Source organism: Anopheles coluzzii, chromosome 3, assembly GCF_943734685.1.
Source record: "Anopheles coluzzii chromosome 3, AcolN3, whole genome shotgun sequence".
NCBI lineage: Eukaryota > Metazoa > Arthropoda > Insecta > Diptera > Culicidae > Anopheles > Anopheles coluzzii.
This window is the reverse complement of record NC_064671.1, coordinates 37,021,180-37,043,706: the sequence shown is the minus strand read 5'-3', so window position 1 is coordinate 37,043,706 and position 22,527 is coordinate 37,021,180. Positions and strand designations below refer to the sequence as shown.

The window sequence follows — 22,527 nt, the reverse complement described above, 5'->3', positions numbered from 1 at the left end:
TTTAGAACGAGATCTGTGTTTTAGAGTATTTAACGAATCATTTAAAAAATTATTACAAGGCTAAATCATCAATATTGATAACTATTTTCTGTTCTTTTATCAATTCAATCTTAAGAATAAACAAAAGCAAACCAAAAATATTAAAAAAAAATTAATAAAAAATCTCTTTTTAGCGCAACATCCCAACGTGGACATGCCTATAAAAGCTTTAGAGACTTATTTAGTACCACGCTGCCGGATATTCAGTTTTTGATACGAGAAGACGGTTGAACTAACAACGTGCATGTTGTTAAGTCGTACGAGTGGACGATTGTACCATAAGAACGTTGTATCGCTTATACACTGAAACTCATCAGCAAACAATGAATAACAATGGCTTATACAATAAGCCGAAGCCACTCGCGAACGAAGTAAGCGTAAACAAAAGGATTCAGTACTTATTTTTTTGATTAATTAACTATTGTTAAACTTGATTGCAAACGTAGATAATGGCATGAATTCGTGGTATGGTTAAATTTGCGTACTTCCGACAGCTTGAGTCGACACCAGAATAATTGTCTAATGCACTTTCTCAAGCGAACAATCCGGTACCGATTTTTGCATCATCGAATCTAATCTTCCAACGATTACTCAAACGAAAACGTAAATTGCAACACGATACACAATTAACAAAACGAACAGGCGAGTAAAATTTCTCGAATTACTAACACTATATCATTATCTTGTCCTGATAGTATGAAGAAAATGTTGCGACCAAGATTTTTGCGACCGAGAACTTTGCGACCAAGTAGTTTGCGACCAAGAAGTTTGCGACCAAGAAGTTTGGGACCAAGAAGTTTGCGACCGAGAACTTTGCGACCAAGAATTTTGAAGTTTTTTTTTTTAGAATTTACACACTACACCTTTTAGTTTTTAAGGTCTGAACACTTGATTCTCGTTGTCAGTGTCCTCCTAGACCGACAAAGCGACGGTCTTAAATGCAACGGGGTTTGGGAGCTGTTTTTCTCTTGTAATCGTAGATGCATAGAATTGAAAAAAAAATGTAAAAAATATATTTTTATGCAATAAATCACAATTTGCTTCAGCTGTCCGGAATTAAAACAGGATAAACAATGTTGCTTCGTTTTCCCGACAGAATTAAATACGTGTTGTAATGACATTCAGTGCACAATATGTTAAAACACTGATGTTATCACGTTGATAACTTCTTCTACATTGGATTCCGATGTATTTCAATGCACGTAGACGCAACTAATAGGAATTATCGAACAAATGACACTGGCACAAAACTGCTAAGAATGCCTTTGGTGGTGAACTGACCGACAAAAAATGTTTTTTTACTGTGGCATCAGGGCCTACTAGGAGTCAGACACGTTGTTAATAGATTCTAGTAAGTCATGGCAAATATTAAAAAATAAAAAGCGATATGGTCAGTGACTGAATGCGAAGATATTCAATAAAAACATGCCGAATGTCCGGAATTTGAAGCATAACGGTAGTTCACTACTGACTTGCTTTCGTTTTCCTTAAACCCGTGTCAACCCAACTGTAACTGCAACTGAAACAAAAACCTTGATTTCTATCCTCGATAACAGTAATTTGGGATTAGTTTGACTTCTAGTAACTTATTGAATACTTATTGGAGGATATTCAGTCCTACTTATGGGCCAACCAATAGATGCCAACCAATGGGCCAACCAATACAATAGATTAGTACATCAAAAACCGGGACAAAACAGTTTTTTTAACATAAACGACGGAACATTAACTTTTCGTTAAAAAAGGGACTGTCAGCTTATATAGTCATCGATTCCACAGCTAAATAAAATCGGGTTTGAATTCCATTACACACTCCAAAATGCCTTAACATTAAACGATGCCGTGTGCTAATTTGAAAGATTTGCATGCTTCCCAAGGAATGTCCCGGTTGACCCGGTTGCGGTGCGAAACTCAAGACAAAAAAAAAACGGACACAACATCCGGGCGAAGAAAATTTGCTACGTCATTTCCACCTGGTAGTCAGGAAAAGTCCACGAACATGCGCAGAAGCAGTTTTGATTTCCCACGCGTCCCAGCGTCGACCAATAAAACCGAGTGCCCGTCGTCGTCGAACAAACCCCTCCGCAGCAGCACCTTCCATGTCAGGCCCGACAGACCCGACCGCTCGGTTCGATGTTTTATTTGCGATGTCTTCGGCACACTAGAACCATCATCATCATCATCATCATCGCTGTTGGCGGGGTTTCCCTCTTCTCCCTTGCAGTGCCTTATGCTGTACCCGGGGGGAGGGTTTCGTTGTTTTCAATTGACCCAATTCCGGAAAAGCCGAACCGAAACTGAAACCAACGCCCGAAAACATAAACTCCCCCCGGTGGGTCGGGAAAGGCAACTGTGTGCGTTGTGATGTTGTACGCATATAACCGAAGCGAGATGCATTGTCGTCCGGTGAGGTGGTAAATAACCGACTCCTGGGTGGAGAAGGCGGGTGGAAAGAGTGGGCAAAGCAACATAGCACAAAAAAGCAGTGTCCCCTTCACACATCCACTGCTCGCCACCACCACAACTCGAGTCCATTTGAGTGCGTTTCGGGATGTTGTTCTAGCTGTTGTTCCGGGTCCACACCACTCCGTCCGCCGCAAATCCGTGGATCCGTGCGCATTATACCGAGTTTTATGTTGGGGACCGACCGACCGAAAAATCCCGAGCTAGCCCAGCATAACTGGCGATTGATTCGCTGGGGCCTCAACCCATCGTGTTTCGTGCTGTCTTGAGGAGGTTCGGCATCCGGTACGGTATCATCGCGCGCGTCGAGGGTCATTGGCCTTTTCGCTTTCGGTTGTGGTGCAGAACACGTGTCAAGCATTCCTCTGCGCACGTTGGGGATGGAGGTGGATCTTTTAGGTGGTGTGGGAAGAGTGGATGTGGGGGGGCTGAGTGACTTGGATGGTTTCAAGCATCAGAACGACTGGCCCAGTGGCATACAGAATGGTGTGCTGCGTCTCTCGTACAACAAACCCCCTTTTTTGGGAACAAATCCCCTAAAACGGGGTTTTGTTCGTTGGCCAGTATATTTTAGAACGCGTTTCTAAACTACACGGTGGCCATAGTTGGGTTCCCCCCGGACCGAACGAATGCGTGTGTATTGCGCAAAATGCTCTTACGGGAAAGTTATACTTTCATTTCAGGAAAATGGGTGTGATGGGGGTTGAGAGCGCATTCTTCTTCAAATTAAACGGCATGGTGAAGAGGTGGTTGAGAGGTTGCAGGAAAATGCCATCGAAGTTGCTTTCTTTACCATGGAATTAGAACCAATCTAGCTACAATAATTAAACGTACGATGTTCTATCACATATTATCGATTTAATTCGGTTTAGTAGTAGGTTTAGTAGGTTTAGTAGCAATATGATAAAGAATATTACTAATTCAAAGTGCGTTGATCGCAACCCGTTGTGGTTAAATGAATCATGGTATAATAATGTTAATAAATAATAGTCACTGTGGAAATCGAACCATTCAGTGAAATCTTGAATTTAAATTTAAATCTAAATGCACTGATTCTTTTACAGGGGTTTTCATGGGTCCTCAGAGTTGAGGGAACACTTCATTGGGGAATCTTTTTGACGATGTTTTTGATTTAAAGTTAACTTTATAATATGGGAATCGGACTAAATAACATACTTTTTTAACAAACTTTATGGATATTACTATTAGATTTGTCCAAAATAGGACAATTCTCTTCTCATAATAATTCATTTCCGTACGAAAGAGTCAATAAAGCGATCCATAACTATGAGAACCACTGAAAAACTCTGTATTTATAACTCCCAACTTCAACACTCCTTCTTTTGAATTTATATTTTTTAGTAAGTGGCAGTTATTGTCTTTTTTCTTTCACCTTTTATTGTTCGATTGTTGCGAAATAAGTAATAGTAATGAGTTTTATTTTAGGTGTATTATATGAGGTATAATTACTTTGATTATAATCTATCAATCATATCAAGGCAGCTGTTGCAAGGATTAATTTAGGGATTAGGTGTGAGATATATATTAAAACTCAAGTAACATATGTTGGTAAATGAATAAAAAAATTAATAAACTTTAATTTTTGTTTTTTAAATATTTTTTAAATTGATGAAATAACAAAGTACTGATTGAATAATTGTTTCAGTAAAAAAAAAACGCCAACTTTACTAACAAAAAAGGTTAAATAATTGCGAATATCTACTACGTTTTTAACAAATTGGAAGATAAATGAACGGTAGTGCGGCAACTATAACTAGAAAGCTGAAATAAATTCCTACACAGAACAAATCAAAGATAAATAACTTGATTTATCATTAAAAACTTCGTTTAATAATGGTGTTGGTGATTTCTTGATTTGATATAAATATTTTTCGACTATAAAATTTGAATTTATATTTATAGAGTCGTTTCATACGTTTCATGTGCCTTGCTTGATACCAGTCACAGAAACAAATTATTAGCTCAATGTTGAATTTAATTTACTCCCACATATTGAGAATCGAGGTGAAGTATCTTCCTTCTGACTTCTTTAACAATCGCTGTTCTCCAAAAATTACTCAAAAATATACTTATGTTTGTAGAATCTGTCCCGTAATTTATCCCTAATAAATTAGGCATAAATGTACACAAAATTTTAAATGAAAACCACTTAAAATGTAGAATAATGTTCTTCGATCCTGCTTAAGTAGCTGCTTCCGAACAAACGCAATTACAAAGTGAATAGAAAAATTCACCCAAAAAACGCTCATTACACCGTTTCCGTTTGCTCCTTCAAACCATGCTACTCCTCCAACGGCGTGTCCTAAATCAATACCGTACGCAGGAAACCGTACGAAAACGCCGCACAGAAAAATCGTTTGCCAGCAACGCCCAAAAACGCGGCGAGTGCAATGACCTGCCAACAGCACCACACTGCCTTTTGGGAAGAAATCTTATCGACCTGCCGAAACAACGGCACACACACACACACACACAGGCACTTATCGGCGGACGAGCGACATCGCAAGACGTCCTGTGCGCATCCCTTTTTGCGCGAGATCCCAAATTGCGTGCCCTTCCATTCCCTTTTTCCTGTTTTTCACTGCAGGCTTGCTCTCCCCTCGTTTGTTCATCGGTTGCGCAATACCGAAAAGAACCCTCCACCAAAAACATATCACGCACTCCCTTGTTCCCAACGCGTGTTCTACATAGTTCTACATCTGAAGTGGCGAACGCGCCGAAAATAGAAGAATAGATTTGATCCGCACGCTGAAACTCCCAAAATCCAACACCGAACACGGTGCTATGCTGCTGAAATCGCGCGTACGCCGTACCGTCGCGTAGGCAACCGGCGTACGCGTAATGTGTGCGGGTGTGCGAGTGTGTGTGCGAGAAGGGTAAACATAAACATAACACGCACCCCCTCCGCACGCAGTTTCTGTGGTGCGTTACTGGGGCAACGGCGCGATGGTGGCAGTGGTAGTAGTAGTAGCGGTGGTTTTCACGTGGTGGTGGTGATGGTGGTTGTGCACGTGTCCGCCCGTGCCATTTGCCGCAGCCGCATCTCTCGTCCACACTCGCGGCGGGGTCACTAGACCAATGAACTTTTACTTTTATTTATCACACTCTAGCCCGGGTGCGCTATGATCGTGCCGGCTGAGGGTGTGTGATGCCGGATGAAACGCATGCTCAGAAGCGTAGGCACTGTAGTCGGGTCTGGGTAGCAGCAGGTGCAGGGAGGGGAAGGGGAGGCAATGCACAGAACCAACATAGTAGGCGCTGCATGCGGCATGCTTCTTTTAAGGGCATAAAAGGCAACACGCACGGGGGGAGTTTGGTGGTGTGTGCTAGAATGTGCTACGAAATCCGGGCCGGGCTGCGAGTGCGTGTAGTGCGTATTAGTGGCTTTGGATTGATACCCTTTCTTCCCCCCCTGCTTGCTGTAAAAATGCGCCGTTTGTTATCAACAGGGGTGGAGAAAAATGCGTTCTTTCCTTCGCAAGACAGGTTTTTATCTTTGCACCTATCAATCATGCTGTCGTCACACACCCATAGTCACGTAGCCGAAATTGAGCAGTTTCTTTATGCTGGATGGCAGTAGATAGCAGATTAATGCTGCAAGTTGTTTTTATTTTACTGCTCTACTCGTTGAATTACCGAAAACAGGAGAGAATTATATAAAATAAGATCATTCAAACCGAAAAATGCCTAATCGTATAGTCAGACACATTTTCTTCATGGCATAGCATAAACATTTAGGCATAATCAAACGATTTAAATTAGTTAATTGGACATTTTTCTCTACGTTTTATAAGTATCAGACCTCACTTTTGATTCGTTTGTATTATTTAACAATTCGCATTCGATAATTGAAAGATATTTTATCAAACGGTAAACGAATTTGGATGAATTATTTTTAAATTTAAACAAACAATATACAATATACAGTTAAAATATCTGTACTGTATCAAAATCAAGCATCTCTCCTTAATTATATTATATACACTTTTTACAAGAGGCTCGGAAATGATAACGAAACTGCCCCTTGTTTCACACAATATATGGAACATTTACAACTCCCCTGCTGGTGTGTGTTATCAATAGATATCTACTTGTGCAGCCATGCCGAAGACGAATCAGGTCATTGACCGGCTGATAAACGGGCCGCGCTGGTGTCGGTTCGGTTCGTAGCTTTTACATGAGTCACAATCTTTACTATTGCGTCAAACCCCGGGCCCGGGCAAAGCGCCAAAAATCGATAACCGCTTTTGCGTTATCCCGCGCACCAGGGCAAAGGACTACAACGATGGTATAAGCAGGTTGTTGGACGGTAATTTTTTTGGTGCCGATGAGTTTGGCAAACAACAAACCAATCTATAACTGAACAATGAAATGGAAAAATGTCCTTTAATTAGATATGTTACTTCTTGCTTCACCAAAACAACTAACATCACGAGCATCCCACAAAAGGAAAAGAAAAAGAAACTATTAAAAGAAATAATTATTTAAAATCTCATTAAATGAAGATGAGTATTAACCATAAGATGAACAATAATTCATTTCTTTTCTGGATTTTTTTAAAGAATATATTTCACATAGTATTACTTATATGTACACAGCACCACATCAATTCATCTACATCCTTAAACTTGATAATAACTTAATGTTTCTTAAGCATGTATCCATTTTTTCCGTTTTCACTTAGGATTAAACGAATATAATTAATAAATGATTTAATTATTATTTTTTTTTAAATCGCTTAGATCTGATCGCAGAATGTCTTTATATTTTGTGAAAAAGTTGCGGGTATTCCTTTGGAAGTCATAGAACATACTATACATATTATTATTATTCGAATGCAATTCTCTACTTTATGTTTAAGAGTAGAACCCCAAAGAATTTACTATCATTAGAATTCAACAATTTTTAGAAACAACCATTTTCAATATAAGAGAAAAATCAATTTTAAAATACGGCTATATACGACCCGTAATAATGGAATAAATAAAGGAAAATTATTTGATTATTTGATTTTTTTATTCATGAGTTTTTTTTTATTCCTCGTAAGAACGGCCTGGATATTTATGAGTTCATAATAGAAACTTTGTTCTTGTGACTTTTTTTTTATTCAGGAGTAACGGTCCAAAAAGGCCGTTTTGCTTTAGTTCTTGCGACTTATTAGTATAATTTTGTATTATGAATGTTTTTTGTTGTCAAATTTTCTTCCATTACATAGTTTGGTTTCTCTTTTCTTTTTGAATTGCTGCATTGTGGATCGCGTTTCTATTGAATCAAGATTGTTAAGAATGACAGCAATGAACTGACATTCATTATTACAGTATTTTCCTTCTAAACCTACACACTTTAAATCTTTCACAGATTTTTTGTTATTCCGGATGTAAAGTCCACTTAATACGAGGCTTTTATGTTTTTTTTTTTTTTTTACTTTCTTACTAAGATTTTTGAATGCTTTCCCTTTTTTTCTGGAGCCGTCCAATGCATGAATGGACTTTTCTTCGTTTTTTTTTACATTTGTGTCCTGTCGAACAATTCAAAACTATGTGGAAACAATTGTAAGACAAATCCAATAAAAAAATGCGAGAAACATCCAAAAAACGAAGAGAAACCTTTTAATATAGCTTAACTAATACTTAATTAATATGGTCACAGTATCGAGAGGCAATAAGGAGGTACGATAGTTACATCGGCTCTTTTATGGCCGGATGGCATCGAATCTCGATCAGACCGAACAGCCTTGACCAAATATTACGTCAAAAGGAGTTAAAGATATTTCCAGGCATCCTGATATTTACTAGTAACTGAAAATCACTCAGTACAGTATAATTGAGTGAAATTTATGTTTTAAATAATATACAAGTGGCCCACGAATTACAAAGATGTGCATACTATTTTGATTTTGACAGTTAAAAGCTGTCATTTAGATGTTTTTTCCTTTTTTTCTGCTAATAACCATTACATACATATTTATGCAAATTCCCCAACTCCCCAATCTTGAATTTTTTGTATCGTGTGACTTTTGGAATGAAATTAATACATTTTTGAAGTTTTTTTTTAATAAAATACACGATAATATAGATTTCGACTTCGGTTATAAACCCTATATTGACAAATTATATTGAACATTCGACTTTTCCGACTTCGACACCTTGCTTTGAGACATTTTTTCGGTAAGGTTTACCATGTACAAAAATGATGTCATCTACAAAAATGACCAAAAATTATGCAAAAACGATTTCAATATAACATAATTTGGTGGTAAAGGAGCTCCTCCAAAATGAACTTGTTGTGTTTGCACAGGAAGTACATTTTTTCCAGAAGCCCAATATTTCCTGACAAAATCCCAAACATTTTTGGGTGTGACCGGGCCTGCTCGCTGCAGCTATATCGTAACACTGCCGAACCCAATCTTTTATCGGTCAATGACCGCGTTGTTGTGCGTCATATAACATCACCTACTCTCTTCGGGGAGCTAGTACATAAACCCCCTCCGTAGAGTGGAGTAAATTGTTAGCAGCAGTACCTAAGCCCATTCTCTGCTCCTCCAATCATCTCATAAGTAGCGTAACGACCCGTGAGTATCATTTCGATACTAGGGAGAAAAAGCGCTGTAAGTAATGTTTTGCACCACAAAGTTACACCTCACGCTTATTTGTGTTATAGAGAAGCTCAATGTTTCCCGCAAAAAGTACCACAACATATATTTTTTATTTAATATATAAGCACTTATATACATAATTTTCTGGGAATCTTAAAAATTTGCCATCAACAACAGCATCAGAGAATGGTTGCTCCACTGATCGATACACTTATGTAGCAAAAATGCTGGAGAAGTCTTTGACCTGGCGAAGATTATGTGTTACCAAATGTGCCGCTAGGGTGTAAGCGTGTCTCGAAACAACCAGGCGCCCGCTTTCCTGCGTAACACTTGAGATCACGATGGAAGACAACCGTGATGGAAAATTAAAAAAAAAACACGCAAAACAAACATTTATTTGAAAATTTACAAAGTCATAAAGTTAAACGAGAATTTCATGAAATTTATCAATAAAAGCTAAAATTTAACATTCAATGACAAAACTGTTTTAGAAAAAAAACGCATTAAAAGCAATGAAATACTAAACATTTAAACAGAAACAGTTTGTTTCTCATCGAATACCATGAAATGGCTTAATACAATGTTTGATCGGCATAAAATTCCCTCATACAAAATCATTAATATTATTTAATTTATCATTTTTAGAGCAAAACTCCGCTCCCTCAACTACAGTCCTGTTCAACTGGCTCTGACAACCTCTGCGGCGACGTTTTCTACACGTGACTGTTCACACACATGCATCCCCACAACGCAGCCGCGAGTCGACAACCAGCACCAAAGACAGGTTCAACGACCTTTCAAACTGCTCCCGAAAAATCCCCAAAATTTGGCCGTATTGCTGCCACTTCATCCCTAAAAGGTTTGCTTCCCTTCTATCGATCATTCCCTGCTCTTCCTCACCACAACGTATCACAACGTAGAGCAGCCGTGTGTCCCTCTCGTCCACCTACTGCCGCTATATGCTATATCCGTGCCGAGATATAAAGAAGGTGCCCCCTTCCTTGCTGCTGCCGCCCGAACGATAGCCTAGATGTACGCACGATTTTTACTGTTGAGAAGCATAATGTTTCTTCAGTGGCAGCGAGCGACCGAAGCAGCAGAATGTGGGTAGCAGCGAGATAGCATAGGGTAAATGTACCAATAGTGGTGCAATTTGTAGTGGTGACGATGTGTTTTAATGGATTTAAAGTGTCAGGAACGACAATTTATGAATATTTTAACACATAGCAATTGGAATATGTTTTATCTTCGCAATCACAACCATTTTTACCATGAAATACATCAAATTTACGAAAAAATACATATTTTTGTGACTGCTTCGTTGTACCTATAATGGTGGTATGGTTCCTATAGTCGTCGTATTGTGTTCCTATAGTGGTTGTAAACAAAGATGCATCAAAAACGGTATATAGTATCAATGAAACTTAGTTTTCAAGCTGTGTTCGTATGAATAGCAAGGATTACTGCCATAATATAGGCTTCTTGCGTAATTTGATCGTAAAAAATGTATAAATTTGATTGATGAAACTATTCACTAAAGTACTGCATAACACCTGTCGTCAACCTACACCCGGAAGAGTGTGCTTGCTTTGAAGTCAATTTATCATTCAGCCAGATAAGCGAATTTTGGCCAGTTTTTGCTAAATTATCTACATAAAAATCATTTCTATTGCTTATTTTAGTGAAAACAGTACGACATGTCAAAAATTTCCTCGAAAAAATCTAAAACGACCTGTTTTTATTGATTTTAGAACTATAACCACTATAGGAACATGCCTGTTTTGTGTACCTATAATGGCACTATGGTAAAAAACACTTAAAAATGCATAAATATGGTCAAAAGGCAAATAATTTTAGTAAAACAATAACATTACATAGCAGTTATGTTGAAAAACTAATAATTGCGTGGTTATATGATCGTTTAGAACGTTAACAGAAAAATGAGTTTCGTTATGAAATCCTAAGGATTTTGGAAAAATGTTGACACATTTCACAAAATAATGGATTTTTCGGTCGCTAAGTAACGGAATGGCCCCATTTAAATTTTATACCCTTTGTAAAAGGCTAAAGAACATTTAACACTAACGTAAATAACTTTATTACTTTTAATTTGCTCTATGAACCGCATTTTAGAGCAATAGCACCACTATTGGTACTACCACCACTATAGGTACATTTACCCTAGCACAGTTCTTCGCACGGCGGCATATTCCGTTCCACTCTTACACCATAGGGTTGGGAGGGGAGTTTCTTCTTCTTCTTCCTCTCGGTATCTATTTATGCCACCCCAAAGAACTGTGGTGAAGGGACAGCGACGTGGGGAAGGAAGTAGATGGGCAACATCATCGCACATAAGCCTCAACATAAAACCCTAAGGGAGTGTAATGTAACGATCCGAGTGAAGAAGGCGGGAGGGAGGAGGGAGGGCTTGTGGTTCCCCACTCTGTCCGCGGCCAACTTCCAGGCGCGCTCGCGCTTGAGAGTAAAAGTATATGTTTAACCTAGTTTCGGTTAGCCGTTGCCGATGAGCCAGGAAGCCGCTCACACGGAGGAGTTTACGGAGGGATTTCCACCGACCGAAGGAGGGATCGTGTTCCAGCGGCTTGAACGCTATCTTGCTTTACGAAACGGTCGGCCGGCCGGCCGGGCCAGCCAGGCAGCGATGAGGGGATGAGACACTGTTGCTCCGATACCGGAACGACGTTTGAGAATGAAGCCGGGAGGGGATGAATGCTGCTTATCGACCGATGGTCTGCTGCCACGGTGAAATGTGTGAAAAGTGTGATAAGAAATTGAAAATTGGGATATACTATAATGTAATACAAGCATGATTCTTACTATATCAAATAAGAAAATGGAGCAACGTCTACACATTATATGCATTATTACTTCAATGAGAATTCATTCTCTGTTTGACTTAAACGACCTACGCGGTATGCACACTTTTCTAGACCGATTTGTACCTCATGTAATCGGATAGTTTATTCAACGTAGAGACGTTCCAAATGGGAACCAAATTCACGTTCAGGCTGTACAGAAGCCAGTATGGCTACCCTTAGGCCACCCGGTTACTCCCATAATAGAGACCATTAGAAACTAAATCAGAAACCTTGGCATTGGAGAATTTATACAAACGTTAAACTTTGGACAGACCAACATCTAGGTGAGAATGTTTCCTGACTGTTTTATGCTCATTTTTTTAAATTAAATTACCCATTTCCGAGCAAGAAGGACATTACCGTTGGGGATACCACAATGCAGATGATAATTTACAAACAATGGTTATATGAAGCATTATTTTCTAATGCCGGTTCGAGTTGTAATAATGAATTCCAGAAGGCAGACATTATATATACTTTTTAGATGTTTAAAACTCTATCAGTTCTGTAACCAGAAATTTAAAAACAACCGTATGCAGTAAATTGATTGATTTGCTATAATCGATGAAGAAGTGAAAAGCATTTTGACACCAGATGTCGCCACTTGTGTATTGCGTGTTTTTATTTTTTTTCATCAGGCAACACTATTATTTTGAAGTGTCAGCTTTAGGCTTTCTTTTTGACTATTAGTCGTTCTGCTATAATAAATACCACATTGATTTTATTAGCTCCAAACATAGCAACTGGTACAGGCGGTCCCCGAGATACACGGTACCTCTTATACGCGGATTCGGAGATACGCGGTTTTCAAAATTTGACAGTTCTTTGAGCAAATTGTACTGATTTGACACATCCATTGTGAAATACCAAATAATTTCCGTATTGATCGAATGTAAAATACCATTTACAAAGGTTTAAAACTGTTTAATTCATTAGAAACATATCAAATAATTCATTTGGTGGCTAAAACCACCCCCTACTTGCAAAATTGCACGAAAATTAGTGATATTTTGGCTGGAGATCACGAGATTCGACTTACGCGGAAATTCGAGATACGCGGTATTTTGCGGCCGTTTTCGGTCCCCAATAACCGTGTATCTCGGGGACCGCCTGTATTTATGATTTAGTAAAACGAAGAACGCTTCAGTGCGCCACGAAAATCTGAGGATGATCACTACACTAGAGGCAAAGCTAGATAAAGAATCTGCTCAAAGAAATCAAGAACACACTGGTATCGATTAACATTACCCGACCAATCATTTTGATTGGTAACCCTTAAATTGAACTGGCTATTACTCATATGTAATATAGCTCATTGAAATGTACTGTAAATCTAAATGTACTGGTAATTTTGTCATAAATGCTTCAAACGCTCGCTACTTCTGAAAAGCAATCATGCGACGAACGCCGTTAGTTCACTTTTGAGCAACTGCTCCAACGGCTCCAACTGCTCCAACGGCATATATAAAAAAATAATAATATTCAATAAGCAAATACAATAAACGGAAATTATGCATAATAAATACTGAAATCTCAGGCATGAAGTATGAATTCTAATAATAATTACTGAAAGCAGGATAGTTAGTCGTTGCTAGAAAGAACAGCCCTGTGGTACAGTCGTCAACTCGTACGACTTAACAGCGTGCCCGTTGTGACTTTAAGTCTAGAATGGACCGTCCACCCGTAACAAGGACTGATTATCCGGCTGCGTGATGTTGAATGAGTCTCGAATGTCTGAAGAAATACTGAAATGGAATGTTCTACCAGACCCAGTTGTACGGCCTAGATATTGAACATTACGATTACGGTAAGTTCTGATCGATGGAGGATGATCTGGCTGACAGGTACACTCAGTATAAAAAAAAAATGATGCATGCATAGCGACCATATATTTATACATAACACCTGTAGATAAGAAAAACTCGCGGAGACGATGGAAAATATTTTAAACTACTTACATACTTACTTACTTAGCCGTCGCTACAGCCGCTTTGCGGTCTTGGCCTGCCTCAGGAGTGTCCGAAACCGCTCACGGTCTCGTTCTTGTGGACGGCCTAAAAAGACTTTACCGGCTGGGTCGTCCGTTTCCATGCGTACAACATGGCCAACCCGCCGGATCCTGGCGAGCTTGATACGCTGCACGACAGTGAGGTCACCGTACATCTCGTACAGCACGTCATTATAACGGTTCCTCCATTGTCCTACACATAGATTAAAAATGCTACAAACTTTTTGATACTGGAATTAGATACCTTTAGTAGGATAGTCTTGCCCTGTGTACGGAATATGTTAGAAATTGGGATTCGATTCCCTTAGTCCTTACATGGACAACAAGACCGTGGACTTCCGGGCTCAAACCTGTTCAAATTTTCCGAAACTAAGATCAAACAAACTAATATGACAAAGTGTAAAAAAACGGGCTGAGTGATATTCACTTCAACTAAATTAGTGCCAACAAAACCTTTTCTTATCTCAACCGTCTATGATATGTATAATAAAAAAAGTAGAGTAAATGATATCAACTAAGGTAAGAAACATAAACTATTGCAGATACTTTCTTTCCAAAAACAAACTTTGCAAATCTGAACATCAAATAATCTTGCTCAATTCAACGCGCAACCGTTAACAGAACGCAGCCACTGACTTACCCAGGGTGCAGCCATATTTAACCAACGGTTGTCGTTGGCAGCTTGCACACAAGACCGAAGATATAGCATACAATCGCTTCTGTTGTTGTGGTGAATGAACATTTCATATGATTAACTTTATTTCATTCCAAAACGATACACACTCCAGCATTCGTCAATTTTAATTTAATCACTTAACCTTACAGCAAACAGGACAAACAGCCATCAGATTCAGATTCGTCTTCCACTATAACCGCACTGGCTTCGGCGCCGCGTTCACCTGGCAGAACCTCCCACCCAGCTAGCTACAGATAGAGTGTTGAGTGTTACCCTATACCGACCTTAGGGGCCCTTCTATAGGCGCACCGCGCATTCACTACTCTACCACGGAAAATGGGCACACACACACACACAGGGAGACTGACTTTCATTGATGTATCGAGCATTTGATCTAACGACTACCTGATCATCCTGGCTGGGGACCTTATGATGTGCCCGGTCGAGACGATGCCACGACCCCACCATCACCTCAAACGCAACATCAACAACCAGGCGCACACTTTGTTGTCCATTTGGAAGCAAGAGAGCATCATCATTACGATTTCTAATGAGTTTCTTTTTACAGACTAGGAGATAAGATAAATTACTTACGAATCACAACTGCCAGCGTGCCGCAGTGCACACAATGTTCAATAGAGCACACCTCACCGGTATCTGCTACAGGGGTGTTGTTTACTGCTTTGTCTTTTGTTTTTTTGTTTTGTTGCAAAATACTGTTCCATTTTTCCGCTTTTCCTACACGGGTTTGCTTACTACTGTTCCTTATTATGTTGGCAGTTATTATTACTAGCGTCCGTCCGCTTAGCGATAGCGAAAACCACACGGTGGCCATTTCGAGAAGATGTGTTTGGTTTTAGTCTTGCATTGATTTGTATCCTTCGTTTCGTTTCGTTCACAATTTGTGCGATTCCTCGTCATGATCACTTTCAGGTTCAGAAAAGGAAAATATAAAACACAACACAGTTAGAAAGATTACGAGCACGGTAGAAGATTACTAAACTCGGGGAATGCGTGCTACCATATTTTGCTGCCTATTTCGTTAGATACCCAACAGGTTCTGTTGTTTGTGCCTACATGATTTCTATATACTGCTACATATACTACTGACTCGTTGCGAGCACATGTGTACATGTGACCCGCTATCCTTGCTCCATCCAATTCGATGTACCAACGTGTATACTGTCGTTTCCTCACATGATGCTACTGCTACCCTCCTGATCCATCCTGACTCGCAAGGAAGACGCCCCTAGTGATCGCAACCAACGGACCCACCAGTTGTCCGACCGAACGATAGGGTTGTTAAATAGAAAGATAGATAATAATGCTACAACGCTTGCTTTTAGAATTTCTTTTCAAACACGTCCATAAATGGAAAGGCGGCCTTTTCCGGGCGCAGCAGATCGATCAGATAGCACACGGTGCCGGCGTAACCCTCGTACAGGCTGAACGGGCAGTCCGGGTTCCGGGCGTTGCGGATGAATTCCTCGTGCGTTAGAAACTCCATAAACTTGAGCGCCCGGTGCAGATACTTCGGGTCGGACGTGAGTCGGTACAGGAGCAGAAACACGTACCCACTGCCCGCCACCCCGTGACAGATGCCCGGGCCCTTGCGCAGCAAACCCTTGCGCCAGACGAGATCCGCACTGCGGATGCAGGACTGCAGGTAGCGCTGCTCCTGAAACACCAGATACGCTTTCGCCATCAGATAGACGACACCGGCGGCACCGTGGCACCAGTGCACGAGCGATTCACTGCGCGTACGCCGCACGCAGTCCTGCAGCGTGGTGGGAAAGTTGCCCTCGCTGTCCTGCAAACCGAGCAGCCCGTCGACCGTGTTCTTTACCAGCGACATCTCCACGCTGCTCAGGTTCTGCTGCAGCGGCGACTCCAGCAGCATGTGCATGATGGCCGACGTACCGTGCGCCGCGCCCAGGTAATCATCCCCGTAGCACTGATAGTAAAGAGGTAGAAGTCCGGTGCGGTGCCGCTTGCCGCTCTCCAGCACGGTGGCACAGATGACGGTTAGAATTTCCTGCGAAAAGAGCTTCCGCTCGATCGTCTGGTGCAGCCAGTACATGCCGGACAGGTAGCCGGCCCGGCCGAACAGTATCTCGTCGCTGCCGTTCTTGTTGAAGTCGAGCCGCTTGCACACCTCGATGCCGGTCGCGAAGCAGCGCAGGTCCTCGTCCATCTCCTGCTTCGCATTGTGCCGGTGGGCGATTGCGGCCGACACCGCGTACACGCCCGCATTGCCGCACAGGAAGGAGCAGCGTTCCTCGGGTCGGGCCGCGTACCGCGCGGCCAGTGCTTTGGCATTCACTATGTACTGCTTCGCGTATTGTAACGCTTCCTGCCCGAATATGCCCGCATCGTGCAGCTTCAAGAACATGTACGCGATACCTGCAAACACCGGGCAAGCCTTCCGTTAGCAAAAGTTGCCATTTGCGCAGCACACCCACCAACACACGATTTATTACCTGCATCGCCCACGTACAAATCACCACGCTGGTCGGTGTTACGGTCCGGTTTGGTATTTTCCACGATCAGATTCACGTACGACTGGATCAGTCCCTTGATGTGGTCATCGCATCGCTGTATCGGCCCACCGCCGTAATCCGGAAACGGATTGGCAAAGTATCGCGTGCCCATAGGGAGCTAATGGGGGTGGTGGCTGCAACAAAAAAAAGAAGGCGGATGTCGAGGCGGATGTATTGAAAACTGTTGAATCGCGCCTGCCAGGCCCAGCGCCACCACACGGAGAGCTTTTGGCCGATTTGTGCTCGCTCTCGCTCTGCCCGCAATCGCACACACCCTGGGCTCTCGCTACCTGTAACTAAAAGAAAGCACTGCTTCGTGTTCGTGTTCCAGCCACCAAACGTTTATCCCGTTTTTCTGCTTTCCTTTCCTTTTTTGCTTTTTTCTGGGTTTTCCGTTTTTGTTTTTATTTTTCACTGCAGTCACCCCTGGCACAGTGGTTGAGGCGAGTGGACACCAGCAGACGCTATGCCTGTGAAATGACAGTCTTTTTCGAACGAACACTTGACTAGAAAGCTGACAAAAAGGGCAAACATGTTGCACTATTCAAATAAATCGTTACTTAAAAAAGCAAGAATGCGGCCAAAACAGACATTTTATTAATCATTCCACTTTGGCCAGGTTTTTACAACAATCTTTAAAATACGTAATTAGTGTGGAAACTTTCCCTAATTTATACTCCAAGTTCGCTCACTCTAATCAACACATGTTAAAGACCGAAACTAGTTCTCGAAAAGGCATGTTTTTCGTGGGATATACAGTCATTATCCGATATACGCTATCGTACGGGACCGCGCGCAATAGCGTATCTCGAGTTATCGCGTATAGCGGATTTGTATGGAAAAATGGTTTACACTACCAGTTCGAGGGTTGAAAAATATCGCCACAGAGTTTTGCATTAAAGTTTTTTGTTGTAAAACAGGTATCTTTGGCACAAATTTAATGCAAAATGCAAAAAGAACATTAAGGAAACTCAAAAAGAGCATAAAATATTTCAAAGTATTAAAATATTTGTAAAAAACACATGGAGCTGTCAAATTTAGAGCAATTGCGTACTGCGAATTCGCGTATATCGAGTATCGCGTACTGCGGATAATTGCTGTAATTGAGTTTATCACGTTTCTAAAAATTACAATCATCATCTTCTCTTTATGTGATATATTATTTCCATGATTAAACCCATAGTTATAATCAGAATTTCGTAGAATCGAAATTACGAATAATTCTTCATTTTATCCTCTATTAATCATTTATTTTGTAGAAATTAATGTTTAATAAGCCGGTCTCGTGGTACAATCGTAAACGACTAATCAACATGCCCGTCATGGGTTCCAACCCCGAATGTACCGTGTAGGACTGACTATCCTGCTATGAATATCCAATAAGCCCCTGAAAGGCAAGCCCACTAGTACCGGCAGGCCTCCCAAATAGCCAGCTCGTACTTTATAGCTAATTTGGGGCTGTTTAACGAAAAATCGTTCCGATGTCGTACTTTGTGGCTGATTAAGAGATGAAACGGTACTTGGTGGAACCATAAAGCTTCTTAACAAGCTTTCGGTGTCGGTCAATCTGGAAGATGCTGCACAAGTTATATTTGTTAATTGAGTTAGAAGGAACGTTGAGTGAAGTGATTATGGTTTTTGTAAAATATGTGAAATTTTGAGAAACTCAAGAGTGTTTAGAGTTTTAAAATAAACATACACATAATCAAAAAACAAATCATGGTAACACAATAGTTCCTGAAACTTTAATGCTGTATAACTACTGCAAAAGGCGAATTCAAGCAGCGATCTTTAGCGTACCAATATTGGCTGCTTATTTGGTATAAGCTTAATTTTGGCTATTTGGGCTCAATCGACAACGGTTTTTGTGCCAAAGAAGAAAAACAATAATATTTAGTAAGTTAAGAATATAATAGACAAAATAAATAAACTTAAATAAAACATCAAAAACTATTTATCATTTAAGGATTTTATGAAAAATGTATCTTCTTCTTCTTCTTTGGCTCAACAACCGATGTCGGTCAAGGCCTGCCTGTACCCACTTGTGGGCTTGGCTTTCAGTGACTAATTGATTTCCCCCCATAGCAGGATAGTCAGTCCTACGTATGGCGGCACGGTCTATTTGGGGATTGAACCCATGACGGGCATGTTAAGTTAAGTTAAGTCGTACGAGTTGGCGACTGTACTACGAGACCGGCAATGAAAAATGTATAGATCTAGTAAAATTATTGTTATTATTCAAATATTTGATGAACACATTTTTATAGGGTAACTGTACCAGTTTTCGGCAGTGTACCTATTTTCGGCAGGGTAACTAAAATCGTGAAATTGTACACAAATGCGGTAATTTTTTTCACAAAACACAATTTTGTAGTTAAAGTGTAGTTACCATAATTACACAAGAGCGAGCTGGACAAACATTTCAAATTAAGACGTTAAATGTCCTAAACATTTGAACTGAACAGTGTTAACTATGAGCAAATTAAATATAATAAATTTATCATGGAACTGTATTTCTATACATAAGTTTGTTGTATTGAAATACAATTCCTCAGTTCTATTAATAGAACAAGCTACTACAGTATATCAAAATACAGCAAGAAAGTGAAACCCCAAAAATAGGACGTATAAGAAAAAATAACCTGTAAAGCATACGTGCTGCATCTTGTAAAACCTGGAAAATCAACTGTAAAGGAAATCAAAGTACAAATATACGTTTAACTAACTAACTAACTAAATACAATTCCATGATACATTTCTTGTAGCATAGGATTCTTTTTACATGAATGAAAAAAAATAATGACAAAATAAGCTAACCACATTCGGTTTAATCTAATTACATTTCAGGGTTTTCATAAACATTTTTTTCCTTTTATTTTGTATTTCTATCTTTGTAAAAAAAAATCATGAAATTTACTCTACTTTGAATGAAATTCATAAGATTTACTTCATCCAAAATGTCAAATAAATAATTTAACCAGTTAAAAATAATAAATTCTTATGAACCACACATATCACGTTTTATTAATTAATGTGTCAATGAAATAGTTACTAATTACGTTAGTTTGTAAGCAAATTATATGACAACTTTAAACGGCAAAAAAAAGTTAAATAAAGCAAAATGAAAATAACATATTTTTATGTCCGAATTTGATGGAAATGTTTCTCATAGTACAAATCATAATCTGAATATGTGTCAATCTGAGTACAGCATCTCCTCGTAGCTCATGGGTGGATCGGTTAAATCACATGCACGATCAAAATCAAAACAATGTGCCTTTCCAACCACACACATACACACGAGACGGTGAAATCGGTTCCAAAGTACACTGATAAAAGCGAACCATATGATACCGGACGTCAAGCGTGTGTTGCTCAAGAGTTGCTCGATCGTGAAGAAACGTGAACATATCTTAAGACAAACAAACGTGCGTGATTTTAAAAGTGTTTTCCCTCCAAAAGTAACGCACAAACCAGCGCGATGGCCAGTGGAAAGTTGTTTCGTGCCATAATTATGGGAGCCCCCGGATCGGGCAAGGGGACCGTTTCTGGCCGCATCGTGAAAGCGTTCAGCCTGAAACACATCAGCAGTGGCGATTTGCTTCGAGCGAACATCGAAAAGCGCACGGAACTGGGCCTGATCGCGGACAAGTACATCCGGGAAGGCAAACTGGTGCCGGACATTTACATAACGAAGTGCATCCTGAGCGAGCTCGAACAAATACGCTCCCACTCGTGGCTGTTGGACGGTTTCCCCCGTACGCGCGAACAGGCGGACGATCTGTGGAATCAGGAGCGCATCGATTCGGTAATCAATTTGGACGTGCCGTTTGAGGTGATCATCGAACGTATCCAGAGCCGCTGGGTGCATCTGCCTAGCGGCCGGGTGTACAATGTCGGGTTTAACGATCCGAAGACACCGGGCCGGGACGATGTTACCGGCGAGCCGCTAAGCCAACGGCCGGACGATACTCCGGTGGCGGTGCGGAAGCGGCTCGAGGTGTACGATGCGTGCACGCGGCCCATCAACGAGTACTTCGACAAGAAGGGCGTGCTGGTGACGTTTAAGGGTAGCACAACGGACGAAATTTGGCCACATGTGAGGAAATATCTTGAGGCAAAGATACAGTGAAAAGTGTTCATCTAAAATACAAACATACAAAACAAAAAGAAACGAACAAACACACACACACATCCCAATTCCAACGAAGCATACCGCACAAAGTTGCAACATCATAGTAGATAAGATAAACGGAAAATGTGTACGATACGCGGTGCGGACGGATATATGCCCAATGCCCACGCGGATTGTAATTCGATGGTAATTCCAATGCGATGACAATAAGCTGATGCAACGTTATCTTCAAATAAAGCAATCAAATCAAAAAGATTATCTTTCATTTTTGTTATGTTAATGTTAATGGTGTTAATGATGTTTTATCCAGATTGAGGTATATTTATCGTGGGATTTTGTGGGGGTTTAACGCTGAAATAATCAATAAATGATAAACCAAATAGCACGGTCGGTTGAAAATTTGCTTACCATGGTTTATGTATAAGAAGTGGAAATATTGAGATTAGAAAGAATCACTAAATTCTATAACACTAACAAGACCTTAAAAGCAAGAATTGTGTACATATAAAACGTAAATAATGTGCTGAACTATTTAGTATGCTCACGGGAAAACCTTCGGTCTCATTTGACTCCGAGTCCGGATCCGTTCGTTAATTGTACACCTTTTCGTACATATTCGATGCCTTACTTGAATGTCAATGAACTCATCAAGAATTGTCTAAACGATAATGAACAGTCATTTTGGGAATTAGCAATTGCAACGTCTACCTAAACTACTCGCCCGGACTCTACCGGACTTGTTCTGACTCAGCCGGACTCATGCGGACTCCTCCGGACTCAGGTAGCGGTCAGAACTAGAGATGGGTTCCGCGGATCGCACCCACGGTTCCGCTCCGGTTCCGGCAAGTATGATACCGATTCCGATTCCAGAGAGAAGGAATCGCTAGTTCCACCGGAATCGTCCGAAATCGTCCGGAATCGTCGGAATCGTCCGGAATCGTCGGAATCGTCGGAATCGTTCGGAATCGTCCGGAATCGTCTGAAATCGTCTGGAATCGTGCGGAATCGTCGTAATCGTCCGGAATCGTCGGAACAGTCAGAATCGACCGGAATTGGCTGGAATCGCCCGGAATCGACCGGAATCGTCCGGAATCGTGCGGAATCGTAGTCAATCGATAGTAGTGAATAGTAGAGCCGATTCCGGTCGATTCCGACTGTTCCGACGATTCCA

At 40.6% G+C, this 22,527-nt stretch overlaps 2 protein-coding genes across 3 annotated transcripts; one reads left to right on the top strand and one right to left on the bottom strand.

Annotated features, from left to right (window-relative positions):
• Positions 1 to 14,742: 14,742 nt before the first annotated feature.
• On the bottom strand, positions 14,743 to 17,692 carry LOC120958275 (lanC-like protein 3 homolog). 2 transcript variants are annotated; one of them, XM_040380959.2, is made up of 3 exons: positions 17,496 to 17,692; positions 17,162 to 17,355; positions 14,743 to 17,084 (listed from the first exon to the last, which is right to left on the bottom strand). In XM_040380959.2, the coding sequence occupies exons 2-3, from the start codon at positions 17,331 to 17,333 to the stop codon at positions 16,024 to 16,026; spliced, it is 1,233 nt and encodes a 410-aa protein (XP_040236893.2). In that variant the 5' UTR covers positions 17,334 to 17,355; positions 17,496 to 17,692; the 3' UTR covers positions 14,743 to 16,023. The 2 variants fall into 2 exon arrangements, with proteins under 2 accessions (XP_040236893.2, XP_040236892.2); XM_040380958.2 differs by having other exon boundaries at positions 17,512 to 17,691.
• A 2,740-nt stretch (positions 17,693 to 20,432) lies between these two features.
• LOC120958966 (GTP:AMP phosphotransferase AK3, mitochondrial) lies at positions 20,433 to 21,614 on the top strand. Its single transcript, XM_040382061.2, has one exon. It carries the CDS (start codon positions 20,703 to 20,705, stop codon positions 21,351 to 21,353), a length of 651 nt encoding a protein of 216 aa, XP_040237995.1. The 5' UTR covers positions 20,433 to 20,702; the 3' UTR covers positions 21,354 to 21,614.
• The last annotated feature ends 913 nt before the right edge of the window (positions 21,615 to 22,527 follow it).